Raw genomic sequence first — 17824 nt, 5'->3', positions numbered from 1 at the left:
GTTTGCAAGTTGTCCTTGTTTGCACTGGAGCAAAAAGTCATAGTAATGCAATCCTTAATTTCTTGATGTTTCAGGTGATGGTATTTAATAATCCCCACTTTTTAAGCTTCTGCCTCATTAGGAGGAGGAAGCGTCTACACATTTGATATTGATTTAATTTGACTGGTGGGTTCTGTAGTTTTTACATGCTGAGTGTGTTTCCTTCATTTTATCTCAGGTCCAGCAGAGGATTGCGCGGAGTGGGCAGGCGCAGTCGGTGAGTGTACCCGTGCAGACGAACACAAGTGTGACGATGCCCTTCTACAGCAACCCCATGATGTTCTCTCAGACCAACACGAGGTCTCTACAGGATGCAAACCAAAGACACACGGACAGCGAGTTCAGCCAAGATGGACAACTACGGTGAGAAACAATGGGCTCTATTTAAACAATCTGTAGTGTATGGTCTAAAGTGCATGGTGCAAGTGCATTTAGGTCCAACTCCACGCACAATCCGGGTGCAAAGGAAGACGCAAGGTCCAAAAGGCTTGTATTCAATCCCTTAATTAATCATAGGTGTGTTTTGGGTATTACATTAATTCAACCAATCAGAATGTCTCCAATTCCCTTTAAAATACAGGTGCACCCTTATTTTAACAGTCTATGGGTGCACCTGCTCCTGGCACACTGCTCTTTACGCGTTGGATTTGTAAATGCGCACGGCGTATCTCTTAATGGGGAGTTGGACAGCAGCTCTGCTCTCTGCTATGTTCACATTTTAGTTAATGTAATTACTGTTTTCCTCATTAACGCTTTATTATGTCACCTACCTGCAACCCATCCGTGCGTCCCTGTGTGTGTCAAAAGCAGATTATACACACGTCGTGACCCCACCTGTGTAGACACATCTTACTTCCTGAATAACGCTGCCTTTAGATCGCAGGGAAATACTGCACCATTCTGACTTTAGACCAGGTTTTTGTTGGTAAACGGCGCAGTCGCTTTCTGCTGCCTCAAAATAGCAGTATGACAACAATATGCCCGACCACCTCATTTCAAGACCTTAACACCCATGGGTGCACAGATGGGTCCAAGTACAATGTTGGTGCTTGCCTTGAAAATGGCAACTGCATCGGTTGGAAACCAGCGATGACAGTTGCACTGCGCTTTGCGCCACTTTGCACCAGGTGTAATATAGGGCCCATCATGTTTCACATCATGAAATGTGAAATTCAGCCACTCAGAACCAGGGGCAACACTGACAACATGGCAGACACTGTGGAAAAATACAAATATGCAGTCAGTTTTATGAACAGTGTATGCAGTCCCACACTCCTTGTATTTATGTGTTGTACCTTGATATCTGAAAATGCTCTCTGCCATCCTGCTTTGGGTTTTTTTTTTTTTTTTTCGCAGTACAGATTAAGTTCTTCTAGTAACAGATTTAATTTCCTGCAGCATGCTCCTCAACCAACCAATGCAGACTCTGGTTCCCACTAGCAGTGTCACCACACAGCCTTCCCAGTGCAACATGGGCATCTCCCAAACCATGTGAGAACTGTTTAATTACACTGCAGACACACACACACAAAAAAACTCACACGCACACACACCAGTCCGTTTGTGTGGAGTTATTTCATATTGTGCTTAAGTTCTTTGTTGTGTCCTCCAAACAGATACACCCTGGAGCAGCAGATCATCGGCCCTTCATTCTCCATGCAACAGGTCAACTGCAACGCCGTCCTTGTGCCCTCCCCGGTCTTCACGTCCCCCATAATGATCCCACACAACAATTTCATCACAAACCAGTCGCAGTCAGCCTACCACACTCAGCCTCAGGCTTCTCAGCACTCCCTGCAGCTACAGCAGCCCCACCAGTTCTTTCAGGTACCATGTCCAGCGTCTGTGTTGTGATGCAGCAGTGTGTAAACTGTTTTATTTTTCTAGACTTTCACTGCAAATAATATGTGCTGGCCTTTTGTATAGTGCTGCTCAGTGTAATTACCCACGGCTTTATATTTACGGAGTTATGAGCATTTAAGGCATAACACTGCATCTGAGTCCCCAGTTACCACAGCAACAAGCTGCTGTGTAATTCTCATAGGCTGTTAGAGATCTGTGTTATTTTCAGTCATTGTAAAAATGATTTTCTCTAGACTTGCTTGTCATCTTTGTCCAGAGTGGACTACACAAGTGTGCCACTGTTAAAAAATCTACAACAGATAAATAGTGAAACACTGTTCATAAGTAGCTTACCTAAATCCCTCGACACTCCAAAGAGAATATTGCATCAGTTTATTTAGAGTGTCACAATGTGTCGTCCCTCAGAGATCAGAGATGCTTCAAATTGATCTCTCTAACACTGCTGAAGTCATAGAGGCATAAAGGACTGTACAGAAATGATTTGGATCGGTAGGTTATAGTTTTTTGGCTAAAATTTTAAGGGAAGCAGGAGGACAACAATCAAGTCTCTGCATTAAGGCTTTATTTTCTAGCAGCTTGAAGCACCAATGTGTGAGTTCAGAGAAACAGTAGATGTGGATATTCAGGGTCAGCAGGGATTGAACATTGTTTCTCTAAAATGCACACTTTATTCTGCATTATAACAGAACTATACTAAAGTTAATGTCATATGGAATTAACCTGTAACATAATGCATCTTTAGCACGCCCCAGTGTGTTCTACCAATGGGTGAGAGGAAAATATTATGGTGCTGAGGCCCTTAGGCAGCTACAGAGCTGCTGCCTGTTGCTGTGGTAATAACTGTGTTTAGTAGCTGTAGGAGAGCAACTGGAATGCTCGGCACTGTTTATGTGTTTACCATCATTTTTGGCAATGTCACTCCTAATGTGCGATTTGGGCATTTAAAAAATGACTGCTCCAATAACATTTTAAGCTTGAAGTCAGCAGTGGTGGGTAAACAAAAGGTGCTCAAGTGAAAGTACAGTTGGTTTATATTAAACTGACTCATGTAGGAGCAGAAGCACTCACTAAAATAAGAACTTGAGTGCTTAGAATAAAAAAGTATCTTGAAAAACTACTCAAGTAGTGAGTAACTTTATAAGATGCAATTTATTACATCAATGCATTACATTCAAATGAGTCCTCAACACATAATAAAAACGAAAGCGAAGTGCACGTTATTGTCATTCAAGTGCCAGAACCAGACAAATGACAAAATACTGTATGTGCTGTTTAGCAAAACGACAAAAAAACTGTGTCATTTACTGGATCCCGAGGCCTGGATACAGTCACAGGCTGTGTGTGTGTGTGTGTGTGTGTGTGTGTGTGTGTGTGTGTGTGTGTGTGTGTGTGTGTGTGTGTGTGAATACATTCAGCGTCCAAAATAAAAACCTTCGTTCCATCTGCAGTGCTATGATTGACTCGTAGGCTCTTATCTCTTGCTGTCAGACCATCACTGTCATGCATGCGAGCTCAACTGAGTATAAAAAATATTTTAAGCTTAATGCACCAGTAAACACAGTGAAAACCCAATGTCATGGAGTAGTAAAATATATATTTTATCCCAAATGTACTCGAGTGAGAACAAGGGTGCTTTCACGCCTGTAGTTTGGTTCATTTGGTACTGACAAGCAGGCAACAATTATACTGTTGCATTTAAGTGCTGGTCTGGTTCCTGTTCACACTAACTTTTTACAAACAAACCACAAGGCGTAAACATGAAGTTACATCATCATGGCAGTTTTAACAGCTGTGTAATCAGAGAAAATACTTATGTGCATGTGTGTTACCATGGTTACACGTATGCATTAGCATAAATAGGTAATAGACCATACAGATCAATACAGATAAATTATAAGGTCATGGACAGATTTCATGATCAGCACATGGATTTACTTATAGTTTAGCTATCTGCCTTCATAAAATCCTGTGGTTAGTGTGTCTTCTTTCACACCAAATGAACGGCACCAGAGTCTGTTTGGAAACAGACCAAGACCAAGTGGTCTCAATCGGTCGTTTTGACCACACCAAGGTTTGATTGACAGCTTTCACAGCAGCCCAAACGAACCGTACTAACCAGACAAACGAAGTTCATTTTAACCAATTCAAACAGGTTGGGTATGAAACTACTCATTTGCAAGACAGCTACATGTAACAGTGTAAATGTAATGCATTACATCAAAACTTTCTGTACAGTCTGTAAGGTTAAACTCTTATGTTTCTTCAGATCAAAAGAATAGAATGAAAAGAAACAGCTTCATTTATACTGCATGCTGACTTGTCTCGTGCACCAGTCTTTGAGCATACAGCATGCTGGCATTGTTATTGCAGACCATTTCTCAGCAGGATGAAATGGCTGTGTTCATGTTTGGTATCAGAAATAAACTTCAGTCACACTGATGATGTTTCAGTCTCACTCCACTCATGTTTACCTCCCTCTTTCGGTACTGCAAAGTACAGCTTAATCTTCAGATATGGCACCTGTGTTGACACTATTTGTCATGCATCTCAGTCAAGAATTAGATTGGCAACAGTTCAAGAAATATTCATATGGTCTTTTGTGTCCACAGATGGCTCAAGGACTTGTACATGGTGGATCTACTCCAGCATTCTTACACACCACTAATGTCCCACAGCAAAGCACTGTGGGATACATCCAGCAGCAGCAGCAGCAAACACAGCAACTTCCACAAGCACAGCAGCAACAGGCACAACAGCAACAAAGGCAATACCAACATTCCCAAAACCAGACTGGCAGTGTTTCGGACTTCAGAAATATGCTGACTCGGTAGCGCTGTGGACCGTGTTAGAGCGCTGAGATCTCCCTCTGTGCTGTCGCCGTGTAGGCGGCAGCATGTCGTGGCATCCGGAAGTTGAACCTGACCTCAGGTTCTGTGGCGGAATTGCCTAAAAGTGGAAAATTACTTCTAGTGACCTTACTGTTGATGTGAAGCCGCCCGTTCAGAGGAAGCCGATCTGTGCATCACTGCTGTGAAAACCACAAGCAGAGGCTGCACCGACCTGATGTCACCGAGCCTGAGGTGCTGGGGCCTTCATCGCCGGCCCACATCACGCTCAGCTGTCGATCGGTGAAAATACTGGAACAAGTGGATTATCAAAGCTCTCGAGAAGACACCACTTTCACATGTTTCCATGTGGACATTTTTTCACCTGAGAGTTTCATTTAAAGTGGATGTTTGCACTTTGGTACCACCCTGTACCCAAAAGTAGAGTATTTGTGCCCATGAATTAATATTCTGTTTTCTTCACTAATAATGGCTTGACATTATACAGCTTGATATCCCTCCCCCAGTGACATACAATCATCATCCCTGGTCAGATTTTTAGCCCCAGTGTAACTGTTTCATCTCATAAAGGGATTTGTGTGGTGGAAACTCGACATCAGATGTCGCTCCCATATGTCCCCAAAATAATACTTGCAGGTATGTTCATGGCAAGTCAGCAGAGAGAGATTTTATTGTGAAACACACAGCGGTGAGTGCACTGTCATATCTACAGTCAAGCTCAGTATGAATTCAGATAAAACACGCTCCACTGGTTGCCGAGGGGAATATTCTCCAATTACTAGAAAGGTCTATCTAGATTTTTAAAGCCTCAATCTGGGAAGAAGGGATGCTACAACTGTCCCACCATTTCTCACTGAGAAGGACAACAAAGCTCTGAAGTCCTGCTGAAGGTGCTTCTGATGAGCTCTGCAGTGTGAGTCCTTCAACAAGCTACCAGAGGGGGAACAAATTGTGCCTTTAACCATGGTCTGCCCATGGTGCGGTTTGATGGTTGTGTCTGATTACGGCTTTAAAAATCCAGCTCAGGTCCATTTGGAATACAAAGGTATATTTTCATAGGTCATAATGTATTATTTTCCACATCAGATTTAAACAGAAGTCATTTAGATTTGTAATGGATGTATTACAGATTATATATTGGATGCTTTTCGCAACCTTTACATCAGTAAGTCCAAACTCTTTTTAAAACTTTCTGTAATGATAGGAGCTGATAAGATTCATTTAACCCTAAATCACTTCATGTTTATTTATTTACGTATATATTTGAAAAAATATGTGATATTAAGAAACTAGTTTTATACACAAAGGTTCTAATTGATTTTATGAGTTCATTTGGACATTAAAAGGTCAGCGCTGGTCTGAATGGTCTAATGCAGGAACACTCACAGTCATTTCTTATACACAATACAACAAGGTTTTGCAGAAGTGTCGGTTGGTCAGGGTGGGAAATGATTTGGGATTGATTCTGCCCACTGCCTGGATATTTTTTTTTAACAGTATTACCCTTTTTATTCTGCATTCCTCTTTATTTTGGTCTTTGTTTCGTTTGGTTTATTTGACTGTCTGAGAAGTCACTAAATGTATACTCTAACCGTGACCAAATGAGCTCATTTACAAGTAAACAAGACATCACTTTCTACTACAAATGTGATCTCATCGAAAAACAAAAAATACTCTAACAGATCACAATTTTCCTAAAAATATAGCAATCTACAAAACTTTCAAGGGGACATGGGGAGAAAAATATAAATGGGTGAAAAAAAGATTGGGAAGGCAAAGATAGGTGGGTAAAAAAAATATTGGGGAGAAAAAATGGGTAAAAAACATGAGGGAGAAAAAATAAATGGGTGAGAAAAGATTGGGGAGAAAAATGATGGGTGAAAAAATAGATGGATAAAAAGATGGGTAGAAAAATAAAAATGGTTGAAAAAAGATTGGGACGGAAAAGATAGCTGGGTAAAAAAAATGGGTGAGAGATGGGTAAAAATGGGTGAAAAAAGATAAAGGAGAAAAAATGATGGGTGAAAAAAAGAGAGAACACAAAGGTTTTGCAGGGGAACGCAAACATCTCTTGGGAGCAGGTAAAAATATTTCTTTTTGTCACCCATTTTTTCTTTTTACCCATCTGTTTTTTTCTCTCCCATGTCCACTTAGAAACCTCCAATGCATCGTTGCTTAGAATATCATACTGCTGCTGTGTTATACACAAACACTACATCTGACATTATTTCAACAGATTTTTTTTAATCATCTGGAAGTTGCTCAAGTTAATTGCAGAGTCAGTCTTGTCAGTATTTCAAGACGTTACAATCTTGTTCTTTTCATACTTTTAATACTTTCTGTATGACAATCTTTTGAGTCCATCATATTTTGAGATCTTCTGGTGAAACTTTCTGCAATATGTGCAACTGTAACTGTACTCCTATCTCAAACAGTCATTTTTAATATTAAGGTAAGCAGACGTTAAGGTATTTATCGACACGAGTTGTTCTTCAGAGACAGTGTTGTCAGATTGCAGGGCTGCCATAATGGTTAGAGGGTTTGGAGTGTGCTGGTGAAGGCAGATTAAACACACTAAAGAGCATGCATGCATCTCTCTCCTGTTAATGACAATCAGACAACTCGTAACAGTGAGCTGTACAGAAGCCTGTGCCACAGTCTGACTTCATCATTTTAAATTTGAAAAGCTTCTATCTTTTAATCCCTGGGTTACATAGTTGTTCCCAGCTCAGCAGGAAAAACAGTTTCTTGTGACTCAGTGTTTCCTTAAAGTCTCACTGTGGGAACTTGTGCAACACTTTATAAAAAGCAGCCCTTCATGCTCAGTATGACAGTTTGGTCTCAGCTGTATACATTCAAGTTAGCAAGACTGGTGCTGCTCACAGTGGACGACAACGCTCAGCATGTACGTTCAGTGCCGATTTACACTTTCCTACGTGCAATGTCAATTTGAAGAAGAAGAATGTTAATTTATACTGTTTTAAATGTTTCACAACAGATGTACGATGTATATAGAGGTGTATAATAAGCCATTGTAACATGTAAATTATATGGAAGTATTTTTTTAATGAAAATGTCCTAACATTCCTCCAACCGTTGATATCAGCAGTATCTTTTCTTAAGGTATCAGATGTGTCCTGCGGGAATGTGGTGTTAGTTTTTCCCCAAACACGATAACAGAACAGAAACTCTAGAGTAAGTGGTCATGTTTTCACAATGATTAAATGAAGAATCTGAATTTCAGACACTTTAAGTGTGTGCAGGAACAGCTCTGTGGTCTTTATAGGGTAGTTCAGCCAAAAATGACTCAAGTTAACCTGCAAAAAGTCATTGTCCTTTTTTTTTCTCAGTTTAATCGGTTACAGTTGTTTAGCTTTTAAGAAGTGCAATTGTTCATCATCATTCAAATCAGTGTGTTAGACAGCTGAGGGAAGTCTGCCTTTCCCATTATGTATTTCTATACATCCACATTCGGTATAGCAAAAGTAAAGTGATTGCCCATGTAAGTTCAGCTCAGCCAGCAACTCAGAGGTGCCATAGATGACTATATTTTATATTTTCCTTCATTTCTCAATTTTATGTCAGTCACTAAAAGAAATCTAAAGACATTTTTTATTCAGTGGCAGTTAAAGTTCCCCTTGAGGTTGTTTTCCATCTAAACACATCACCCAGAAAAGATTTCAGTCCATGTTTGTCTACAAAATAACTGTTATCATTTTGTTGTTTGCCTTGTAAAGGTGGTGGAGGGAAATCCTGCTCATCGCACTCAGCTGTGAGTGACTCATGTTGAGATAGTTCATGCATTGTGCTCCAGATGTGGGTTAAGCCCTAAATTATTTCGCTTTTGACAAATCACCCACCACACGTTTAGATGCAAGATGATTTTTAGGTTTTTTTCAGGTGTGTACTGCTTCACAGATGTTATTGTAAATAATCCATCTGCTCTGTAGGTACTGTTTTGCTTTGTCCCCAACAGTAGTTGCTGCACCTTTTTTTTTTCCCTTCAACTTTCAGAGTGCTTTTCTTCTTTGTGGGTTTTTTTTCCATTGAGTGTCATTGAAGGCGTGTGATTTGAATCACAGATAACTTGTACTTTTCTGATTTGTAAAAAAAAGTGACTGACACCTTAAATGTAAGTGTGGGCAGTCGGATCAATGCTTTCTGTGTCAGATTTGCCAGGACATGAACAAAACCGACCTGGTGCACAGCCATTTCTGCAGTTTCAGTGCAGAAACAAACATTGAATATATTGTATAATAGAATGTAAAAAAAAGTTTAGACTATATATAGTTGTTTATTTTATATGTCTAATAGATTACATATGTATGTTACATGATTTTAAAATTAAAGTAATTTTGTAACAGATAATGAAGTGTCTTATTAGAGGACGTGAGGCTTTTTTCGCGTTTCAAGTTAGTGTTGCACAGTCACTTGTATGGCTTGTTTTCTTTCTGTATTTACCATCAAAATAAGCTTTAAAAAATATTGTTAATATTGTTTTAAAAGAAAATAACAAATTAAGTTTACATTCTAAAATATCTTGATATTAATTATGTTATATTGAATTATTTATAAATCAACCTGGATATTGTGAAATATATGAAAATAAATATTTTTAAACATATGATTTGTTATTCTGAGCAAACTGTTTATGTAGAAAAGTATTTCTGTGCAGGACTGTTCCTCGACTGTGTGTTCTCGGTGCAAAGACACGCATTTTCACATCAGAGAGCCGGGCTAGTATTAATCTATGATAAAAGCTTTGACATCAGTATAAAATATTGTGCAACATGACACAAGTCATGTGTCACACAGCAGAGGGGAGCCCATGTGAACCAGTGTCACACCTCCCTGTGATCTGATTTGTAATTCATGTCAATCATCCAAAATACCATTCACCTCTCAAAATGACACGTCTGCAGCGGCAACTTGCTGGTTAGAGGAGCTAGTATGTTGTCAGCTGACATTGTAGCAAGAAGCATCTGTCTGTACATACACAATAAATTCTAATGAATGAAATATGCAATGTCAGGTATTTCAGTATTTTTATCAATCACAGAGCATTTTCCTCTTGAAAAGCATTATTTAAACAATCTTGTGACATTTCCGTACATATATAACAGGTATATTTACAAGTATCAAATTGAGGTTTGGTCCAAAACTTTTGCTTTTTCTATCTAAAATAACTTTCTAACAACATGATTAATGTATTCTGATAATAACTACAAGATGCAGTCAGAGTGCTGAGTACTCCTAAATGTACCTCCTAGTCGAGAGAAACCTCTGTGACTCTGTACACTTTGCTGATCAGGACCTCCACCTTGTCTCCACCCAGATGGCAAAGGTCCAAGATGCACACAACATGAGTATCCTCCAGCTCACCAGCAGTCGCTAGGACCTCCTCTGCAACACAAACATTGATTCTAATATCACCATGATATTTGTATCAGTGATAAAAAAACCTCCCAGGTCTGTTATAAAAACGTGTGTCATGGCGGAATAGTATGGTCTTCCCCTCCACCAGTGTGGTGGCTACCTGGCTCGGGAAGTGCTGATTCGCTGTGGCTGGCGGTGTCACTGAGCGGACAGAGGAAGCCTGACGAAAGGCACGACAGCATGGTGTTGCCGTGGGGATCCTGAGGAAGACCTACAGCCCGGGGCTCATCTGAGCTCACAACAGGAAAATATGCAGCATCAACGGCGATCTGCTTGTTTATGCCTGTCGAAAAGATTTAAAAAAAGAAGAGTGGAAACAGATTTTGGTGGTTATCAGAACTGTTCTTAGCCAATCTGACAAGACAAAAGCATAAGTCATTTTTTTAAAGATGTTTCAGGTCATTTAGCTCATCTTTTGATGTTGGTTTTCAGCCCTAACTGTAGGCAGGCTCTAAAGGCAGACCGTAGAGGTAGTGCGTTCATTCAGAGGGTTACATACAGAAGTGTTTTTAGGCCCCATGTTCACCAAAGCATTTTTTTCCAATGAGAACGCCAGGCACACCTCAGGAAACACCCAGCTGGGAGCACTTGAGACCACTTTGGAGGTGCGGCATCTTTTCAGCTGAGACACTTTGGTTGCTTTGATACGATATCCACAGAACTAAAAATGTCGGCACGAGGTAGAGTACTTGCTCTGGATGAAGGGGAGGCTGAAGAACGTAGGGAGAGAGGATGGACCTGCTGATCTATGTGGGTTCACGTGAGGAAACCTAGACACAGTATCAAATTATTTCTCCTCTATTTTTGTTTCTGTACGTGTAGAACGTGACAGTTGGGTGGGAGGGTAAAAAGCCACAGTGACTAGTGCAGTGTTTTACCCAAAGTTGAACATGTTTCAACTCTCCACACCCAGAAAAGAATAGACACTCAGCACCTCACCATACGTCATACAGACTTTAGGAAATAAATGCTTTGGAGGACACGGCCCCTGAGCATGTTAAAGCTGCAGTTTGAAGACAACACCATGTTTAACTACACAGCTTGGTGAAAATGAAATAGAGAATATAGAAAAAAAACGTTTAATAAGGCTGCTCCTCCTAGTAAAACAGTTCCATGAATTTTGGTATTTTCGAAATGTGACTCAGACCTCTGACTGTGCAACTTGGTTTCCACTGACAGCAGGTCTCAACCTCACACTGACTCACTGATGACGTGAAGGTAATACAATAAAAACATAAAGGTCAGTTAGCTGTCTACACCCATTCAGGACTAACTGAATGAGACAGCAATTTTTGTTCATTTGGGAGAGTTATTCATAAAAAAATAAAAAATAAAAAATAAAACCCAGGCCTCCATCCTCTGAATAATTCAGACAGAATATTATGAAGGGAACAAGAGGGTGTTCACGCTGTCCACACGTTGGCCAACAGAGGCTGAAATTAAATTAGCTTCTTGTGCATGACCGATCAGAGTCACTCTTACAATTCAACTTTACCTAATATTGTTACTTGGTAGTATCCCGGGCAAACCATAGGTGGGACGGTGTCAGCGCTTTGCCCCGGTGTCCACCGCGCTGGCTGAAGGTTACTCTGCTGCAGAAGGACGTTCTTTTCGTCAAACGTGAACCTCCGAGACACACTGTCCTGGTACAGACCACCATGACACAGATGTTCAGAAACTTCTTGTCGTTGCATCGGCCAACTGCTGCTTTCCCATGATGCGACATTAGAGTCTGGTGGAAACAAGCACATCGGTGTGACAGTGTATCAGAAGACGTACAGGACACTGCAGTGAGGCCGTAGCTCCAGTAACGCACCCTGATTTTCATTTAGGTGGCATTCTACATCCTGAGCCTCCTCAGATTCAGAGTGATTCTCCTCTTGTCCCTGCTCTTGCCCTTCCTCTGTGTCTTGATGTCTCCTGTAGGGAGCAGAGACAAATGAGCTCAGAATGGCTGAAGTGCGTTATTGATGAACCATCATCTGAATCTTCAGTACCTTTTTGCCGACACGCTTTCACGACTCATGGTCGACTCTGTGGCTTTTCTGAAAGACATGTTCATATTTTATATTTCATGAATGACTTAAAACTCCCCTAGATGATAAATGCTCCTGCCACCCACAAAACTACAATCAATGATTCACAAGTTAGTCAGGAGTCAAATCATACCTTGTTTGAATTCTTCTTTTCCTTCCACTCACTGAGATCCTCTCAGCAGAGGCAGATGTTAAAGTGGAGGCCAAAGTCTCTTCAGCTGCTGACGAATGAATGTGCGTATCTGGTGCAGCTTGTTCACATGCATCTGCCACCTGCTGAAAATCAGACGTATTCTACAGTTTGAATGGCCACACCTTTTGGAGAGATGCTTTGAAACAGTGTCTATTACCTCTTTCTCCACTGTTCCTCCTGTGGTCTTTGGATGTTTCATGTACCGCACTGCCGTGATCTGTCCTTGAAGTGCAAGTTTTTTATGCTCCCTATATTGCAGGGTCTCTAACTCCTTCTTCAAGTCAGCTGCAGCAACCAGAGGAGTTTGAGCTGAAGGTGGAGAAGAAAGGTTTTTAAGGAATATAAGTCTACACACTCGACAGCAAACTATTTTTACTGTGGGATGCAGGATTTCAGATGCATACTCTACTTTACAGGCAAACTGTTGTCTATAAATTGTCTTACTATGTGAAAAAAATAGCTTTTGAAAATTTAAATAAAATGTAGGAACGATTAGCTCTCTGCACCAACACATTATACAGACAGAGCAGGTTACAGTAAAAATGATCTATCTGAACTGTACGCAGCGCTGTATCTAACTAAAGGAAAATGCTGACCCAGATTTTATTTGATTCCTGCCACCCACAAGAGATCAGAGTGAATCTCATTATGGTCCAGTGTTGAAGTGGAGTTCATCATTTCATTCCCTGAAATTATAGAAATTAAAGATGGTCTATTTTTGTAGGCTACTTAGCGCATTCGGAGATAAAACTGAAGTACACAGAGAGGCCAAAACACCAAACGGCATGAGAACTACAAAAAATATTTAAATACACATCAAACAGCTTGGGCCCTAATCTTTCCTATGCAAATGCTGTTTAAATAAATTACTTACAGTGTTCATCTGGGGTCTTTTCATACATGACAACATATGGAAAAAACATTTCAACCTCGGGTAATTCTATATACACACATCTGATTTTCTTTACTCCCATCATACTTTGAAATTACGACTGGAAAGCAAATAATTTTTTCACAATGAAAAACATAGTCTTCTCAAAGCTTCTATGCTAGTGATAGAGACAGAAAAAGAAGGTGCACGAGGAAAGCACCAGTGGTTGAAGCCATCTTTGTAAAGTAGATTGATAACACTACGTAATGCCCATGTAATAAAAAAATTGTTCTGTGTTTTGAAACAGTCAATAAAATTCAGTGGAGCTGTCCATTTCATTATTTTATATACAACATTTTTAAAATTATTATTAGACCTTGAAGACTGGGTGCAGGATCCTTAGTGTAGATCATAAAAAAGTAAAGAGAAGGCCAGCACTGCAACTTAATTTTTTAAGTATTGCCACCCACACACTTTGGGGATGTTCTTTAGTGTGTATTCTGTCACTGTCACAAACAGTATACACAGGTAGGGTTTAGTTATAAGTGACTGCAACCAGCACAAGGAGTCAATCCCAGCAGGGGGAGCTACAACCTTTCATAGCACAGAATCTGATGGTGTACAACACTACAACATGAAATACCCCGGAAACAACACATAAACAATCATTTCAAAAGAAACACGCAAATCAAATCTCCTCATTCAACACACTGAGGATGAGGGTATGAGGGAAATGGAAATGTATCCAATAAGCCTCCCTTTAGAGAAGGATTCTGTCCCTGTTACCACCTCTCCGTGGTATCTTCACTGTCGCAGTGCCAATGTAATGTAGGTCACTCAAGCTGTGGTCCTGTTATAGTGCCTAGCCACAGATGATTTATCACTATGATCACATACAGAACTTTTATGTTAGCAAGTCCTGTTTTTTTACAGTTTGTTTTGTTTTCCCAACATAATACACATTACAAGGACATTTTAACAGGTAAACCACAGCTTTAATGATACATGTGATTCTGCCCCTTACCTTGATGTCAACACAAACTTTGAATGAGTGAAATGATTACCCTCGATCATACAATAGCAGTGTACACAATTATAACACAGAAAATTCCCACTGGGGATTTGAGACTGAAAATGACATGGCCTCTTAGGCAAATCTGACTTCCCTCACTAATCATGTAAGTTGGAAGACAATAAAATATCTAAGCAGTGTATGAAATGACCTTACAATGTGAGGGTCACTTAGAACATGTGCCAATCTGACTGACTTAACTATAGGAGACTGAGTGGGTTAATATTCATGTAATAAATATACAAATGTCAATTAGTTGATAGAAGAAAAAGAAAAAACATCTGTTCACATAAACATCTGCTTATAGTGATCAATGTGACCCTGACACACCTGATCGCTATAAGAGGTTTCCACTGTAAAACTATTCTGTGTCTCTCCCTCACCTGAGGCATCTGCCATCGACTGGGTGAATGTCTTTGGGGGACGAGGGTAGCAATAATGACCACCAACAGCAGTCTTCTGGAGGACAACGTTGTCCTTCAGGGTTTTGGTCCACTGGATGAAGCTCTTTACTCTGGGGTCACTCACATATGGCTGACCTTTGTGGTAGCCTGTTGTGGATGGAGATAAAATTGTGACCAATACTGTCACCACATAAGTACATCATCAGTACTGTTACAGCTGTGCTAACCTGTGATGAACGTCTGTGTCTCGCAGCTGCTTGTAAGGTAGGGCAACGAGCCTTCCACTCGACAAACTCTCATCTGAGTGCACACCAGGTAGGTCACTGTGGAAGACATGATGAAGGAATGAAGTGAAAATGTTCACAAGTGTGGCAGCCCAGCTATCACATAGGAGCCGGCACAGTTGACTTACTTGGGCATATACGACTGAAGACTTCCGGTTGGGAGGAGGAAAAAACCTCCAGGATGAAAGGAAGGTCAGTTGTTCCATCCACTGCGTGGATCCAGCGATACGTCCAGTATTTTTCTGGACCTAAAAGATGAACATGGTCGATTACCAATAACTAAATTAAAATATAAAAAGGAAATTCAACAGCTTTCTTTCAGTTTAAAAAAAATCCAGTTTAAAAGCATGAACATTTTTTTACCCTTGTTCCCTTTACTCTTGACTCTTTCAACACGACCGACAAATGTCACCAAACCAATGATGTCACACGCAGAATTGTTGGATAATTTTTCCAACTCTGACCTGTGAGAGACATAAAACTGTGATCAGTTAGTCTTATGTATTTGTACCAAATCAAAAAGGCATAGCGTGCACACCTCAAGTGCTAGATTAAGATAGGCAAATATTAAACTTTAAAATGATCAATGCCAATTCATTACCTAGTGGTGAACTGGTAGGAAACCTCAGGCAATCCCCACTGAGGCAGTACACTCTTTGGTGAGATCACAGTGATGACTGAAGTAGGTTTTCGAGGGTTCAGGCAGATTTCTTTAAAAAAAAAAAAAAAAAAAAAACCATATGAAGATATTACATTTAAGCTACAGGTATACTGTGGTTCACCAGCCCTTTCAGAGAACCCAGAAATAAATCTGAACATACCTACAGAGTTAAAGGTCTTCATTTTGTGATGGTCCATTTGTGGGCGTGACCGGTTTGAATAACTCTGCTTCAAGGTGTAGTTTTGGATGTACAACACCGTGCCTACGGTAAGTCTCTGGTAAAACTCTGGACAAAGTTCGTTCCATAGCACAAGGGACATTGTCCCACTCTGGTCAGCGACTTCAAAGTAAGCCTGAAATATGACAAAACATGAGGTGAAAAACAAGCAGACTATACTATGTCACAATATAACAGTACAATTATGTGATGAGATTCACATCTTGTGACTGAGGCTCCAAATTCTTGGGAAGTTCAAACTCACCTGGTAGGGGTAATCAATCTTGAGCCCAAACTTCCCATAATACCGTAATCTGGATTTGTGTATTATCTTCACTAGGAGAGGGAGAGGTGTCCATGTCTTTCTAAAGCATGACTCCAGACTACAAAGAAGAGTAATCTTTGACACTGTTGAAAAGAAGACATTGGGGACGACACATTGACAGAACATTTACAGACAACAGGTAACGATTCTGATCATCAATCACTAAAGTCATTTATCAAGCAATAAAGCCCGACAATCTCTAGTTTCAGCCCCACACATTTGAGGATTTGCTGCCTTCCTGTATTTTACATTATGAATGCATTAGTTTTGGGATTTTGACTGTCGGTCACACAAAACAAGCACTTTGAAGACATCAACTTGTGCTCTGAGAAACTGTGATGGGCATGTTCCAAAGCCTTGTTAAGTTTTGTTGTTAAAGTGATGATCAGCAAGTTGATAATGAAAAAAAAGTTAATGAATCATGAATTATTTCCAGATTACTATATTTACTTATTTGTCTTGTGCATAAACATATTATGATAGCTTAGATTGTCATCCTAACCATACTGTTAGAATATTTCAGGTGTATTTCAGATTTTGATATTTGCCTTTATTGGTTTTGTCCAGCCCTACAGTTCAAGAGCCAAGTAGCAAAGTCCACCTCAGTGGTGTAAATGTAAGCCATGTTAATAGATCAGTGTGTGACAGAGGGATCATCAGAGCAACATCATCTCACCGTCCAGCACTGTGTCAGAGGAGGAAGACCCTGAGGTCCAGATGTCTCCCTCTGGGTCGTCGTTGTTCCACAGAGCCAGGTAATGTTTGCGGCTCACCTGAAGGGGAACATCACTCTGCAGCACCACACTCCTCTCCATGCCATGCTTGACCAGCATGGGCAGTGAACTGACGTCCTTTATACGGGGCAGGACAGCAGAGCTCTGTGCACCGCAGCGGAGCTTTTCAATGCAGATGTAACCGTGTCCCAGTCTCCTCTCGTTGTAAACGAAAGAGCACTGTGTGATGCTGATGTCAGTCCCAGTCCTCAGGATGTTTGAGTGCACCAGGTGATTCAAAGCGGGGTGAACAAAACATTTGGCTCTCCAGACTCCGTCAGTGATGGTCACATCGTAGCTGTAGCTGTCGACCTGCTGCCCCTCGGTTTGCTCAGATAAGTACCGCTGAAGTGCGATGACAGCGACCGCCTCCTCGGTGTTTACTTTCAGACACTGTGTGGAGGATAGCCGCTCCAGCGTCCTCTGGAGGAAAGACGTTTGAGAAAAACCTGTGACCATCGAAGAGGAAGACGAGTTATCCTCCATTATGACCAGGAAAGTTAACTAGTTATCTGTCAGATAGCCAGCATGTTGCTGCTGCTGTCACCAAATTATCTCATGTTAGCTTGTTGGCTAACGTTAACTAACTTCCTCCTGCCACTGTAGCAGCAGTGTCCGACACGCCAGAGAAAGTAGTAATATCTCAATGAATATACGAGTAGACTTATCTTATAACAGCTTGTTTACCATATAAGACTTAATATTTCTCGGTGTTGGATAATTCGCCAATAAAGTTAACGTTACACTGAACGTTACAAACAGCGCGCAGCGGGTGCCGTTTGATTGCGTCACTACTAGTTGCCG

The 17824-nt window shown here is 40.7% G+C and overlaps 2 protein-coding genes across 9 annotated transcripts in view; one reads left to right on the top strand and one right to left on the bottom strand.

Moving 5' to 3' along the window:
• npas2 (neuronal PAS domain protein 2) overlaps nt 1–6725 on the top strand; it is a 61513-nt gene extending 54788 nt beyond the window's left edge. For 4 of the 7 annotated variants that reach the window (XM_033642864.2, XM_033642901.2, XM_033642873.2 and 1 more), the window contains 4 exons: nt 218–402; nt 1438–1530; nt 1656–1866; nt 4512–6725. In XM_033642864.2, the coding sequence (XP_033498755.1) occupies nt 218–402; nt 1438–1530; nt 1656–1866; nt 4512–4733 (711 nt within the window). In that variant the 3' untranslated portion in view covers nt 4734–6725. The remainder of the gene's footprint in view (nt 1–217; nt 403–1437; nt 1531–1655; nt 1867–4511) is intronic. The other 3 variants (XM_078172253.1, XM_078172251.1, XM_033642892.2) reach the window with 1 other exon arrangement.
• A 3054-nt stretch (nt 6726–9779) lies between these two features.
• On the bottom strand, nt 9780–17824 carry radx (RPA1 related single stranded DNA binding protein). Of its 2 annotated transcripts, none has more exons than XM_033642923.2 (15): nt 16924–17824; nt 16188–16330; nt 15866–16058; nt 15646–15754; nt 15408–15508; nt 15173–15292; nt 14988–15083; nt 14740–14907; nt 12571–12722; nt 12354–12493; nt 12182–12229; nt 12001–12104; nt 11680–11916; nt 10285–10467; nt 9780–10151 (listed from the first exon to the last, which is right to left on the bottom strand). In XM_033642923.2, the coding sequence occupies exons 1-15, from the start codon at nt 17504–17506 to the stop codon at nt 10015–10017; spliced, it is 2514 nt and encodes an 837-aa protein (XP_033498814.2). In that variant the 5' UTR covers nt 17507–17824; the 3' UTR covers nt 9780–10014. The 2 variants fall into 2 exon arrangements, with proteins under 2 accessions (XP_033498814.2, XP_033498804.2); XM_033642913.2 differs by having other exon boundaries at nt 12354–12496; nt 16924–17823.

Source organism: Epinephelus lanceolatus, chromosome 11, assembly GCF_041903045.1.
Source record: "Epinephelus lanceolatus isolate andai-2023 chromosome 11, ASM4190304v1, whole genome shotgun sequence".
Lineage (NCBI taxonomy): Eukaryota > Metazoa > Chordata > Actinopteri > Perciformes > Serranidae > Epinephelus > Epinephelus lanceolatus.
Note: the sequence above shows the minus strand (reverse complement) of the source record. Positions and strands in the feature narration are given on the sequence as shown.

Excerpts from the sequence above, each read along its gene's own strand:
- radx (XM_033642913.2), bottom strand. The coding sequence starts at position 17,506 with ATGGAGGATAACTCGTCTTCCTCTTCGATGGTCACAGGTTTTTCTCAA. Across the intron at positions 15,509-15,645 it reads TCCTACCAGTTCACCACTAG|GTCAGAGTTGGAAAAATTAT; the intron begins GTAATGAATTGG and ends TGTCTCTCACAG. Across the intron at positions 15,084-15,172 it reads CTTCAGTCGTATATGCCCAA|TGACCTACCTGGTGTGCACT; the intron begins GTAAGTCAACTG and ends TGTCTTCCACAG.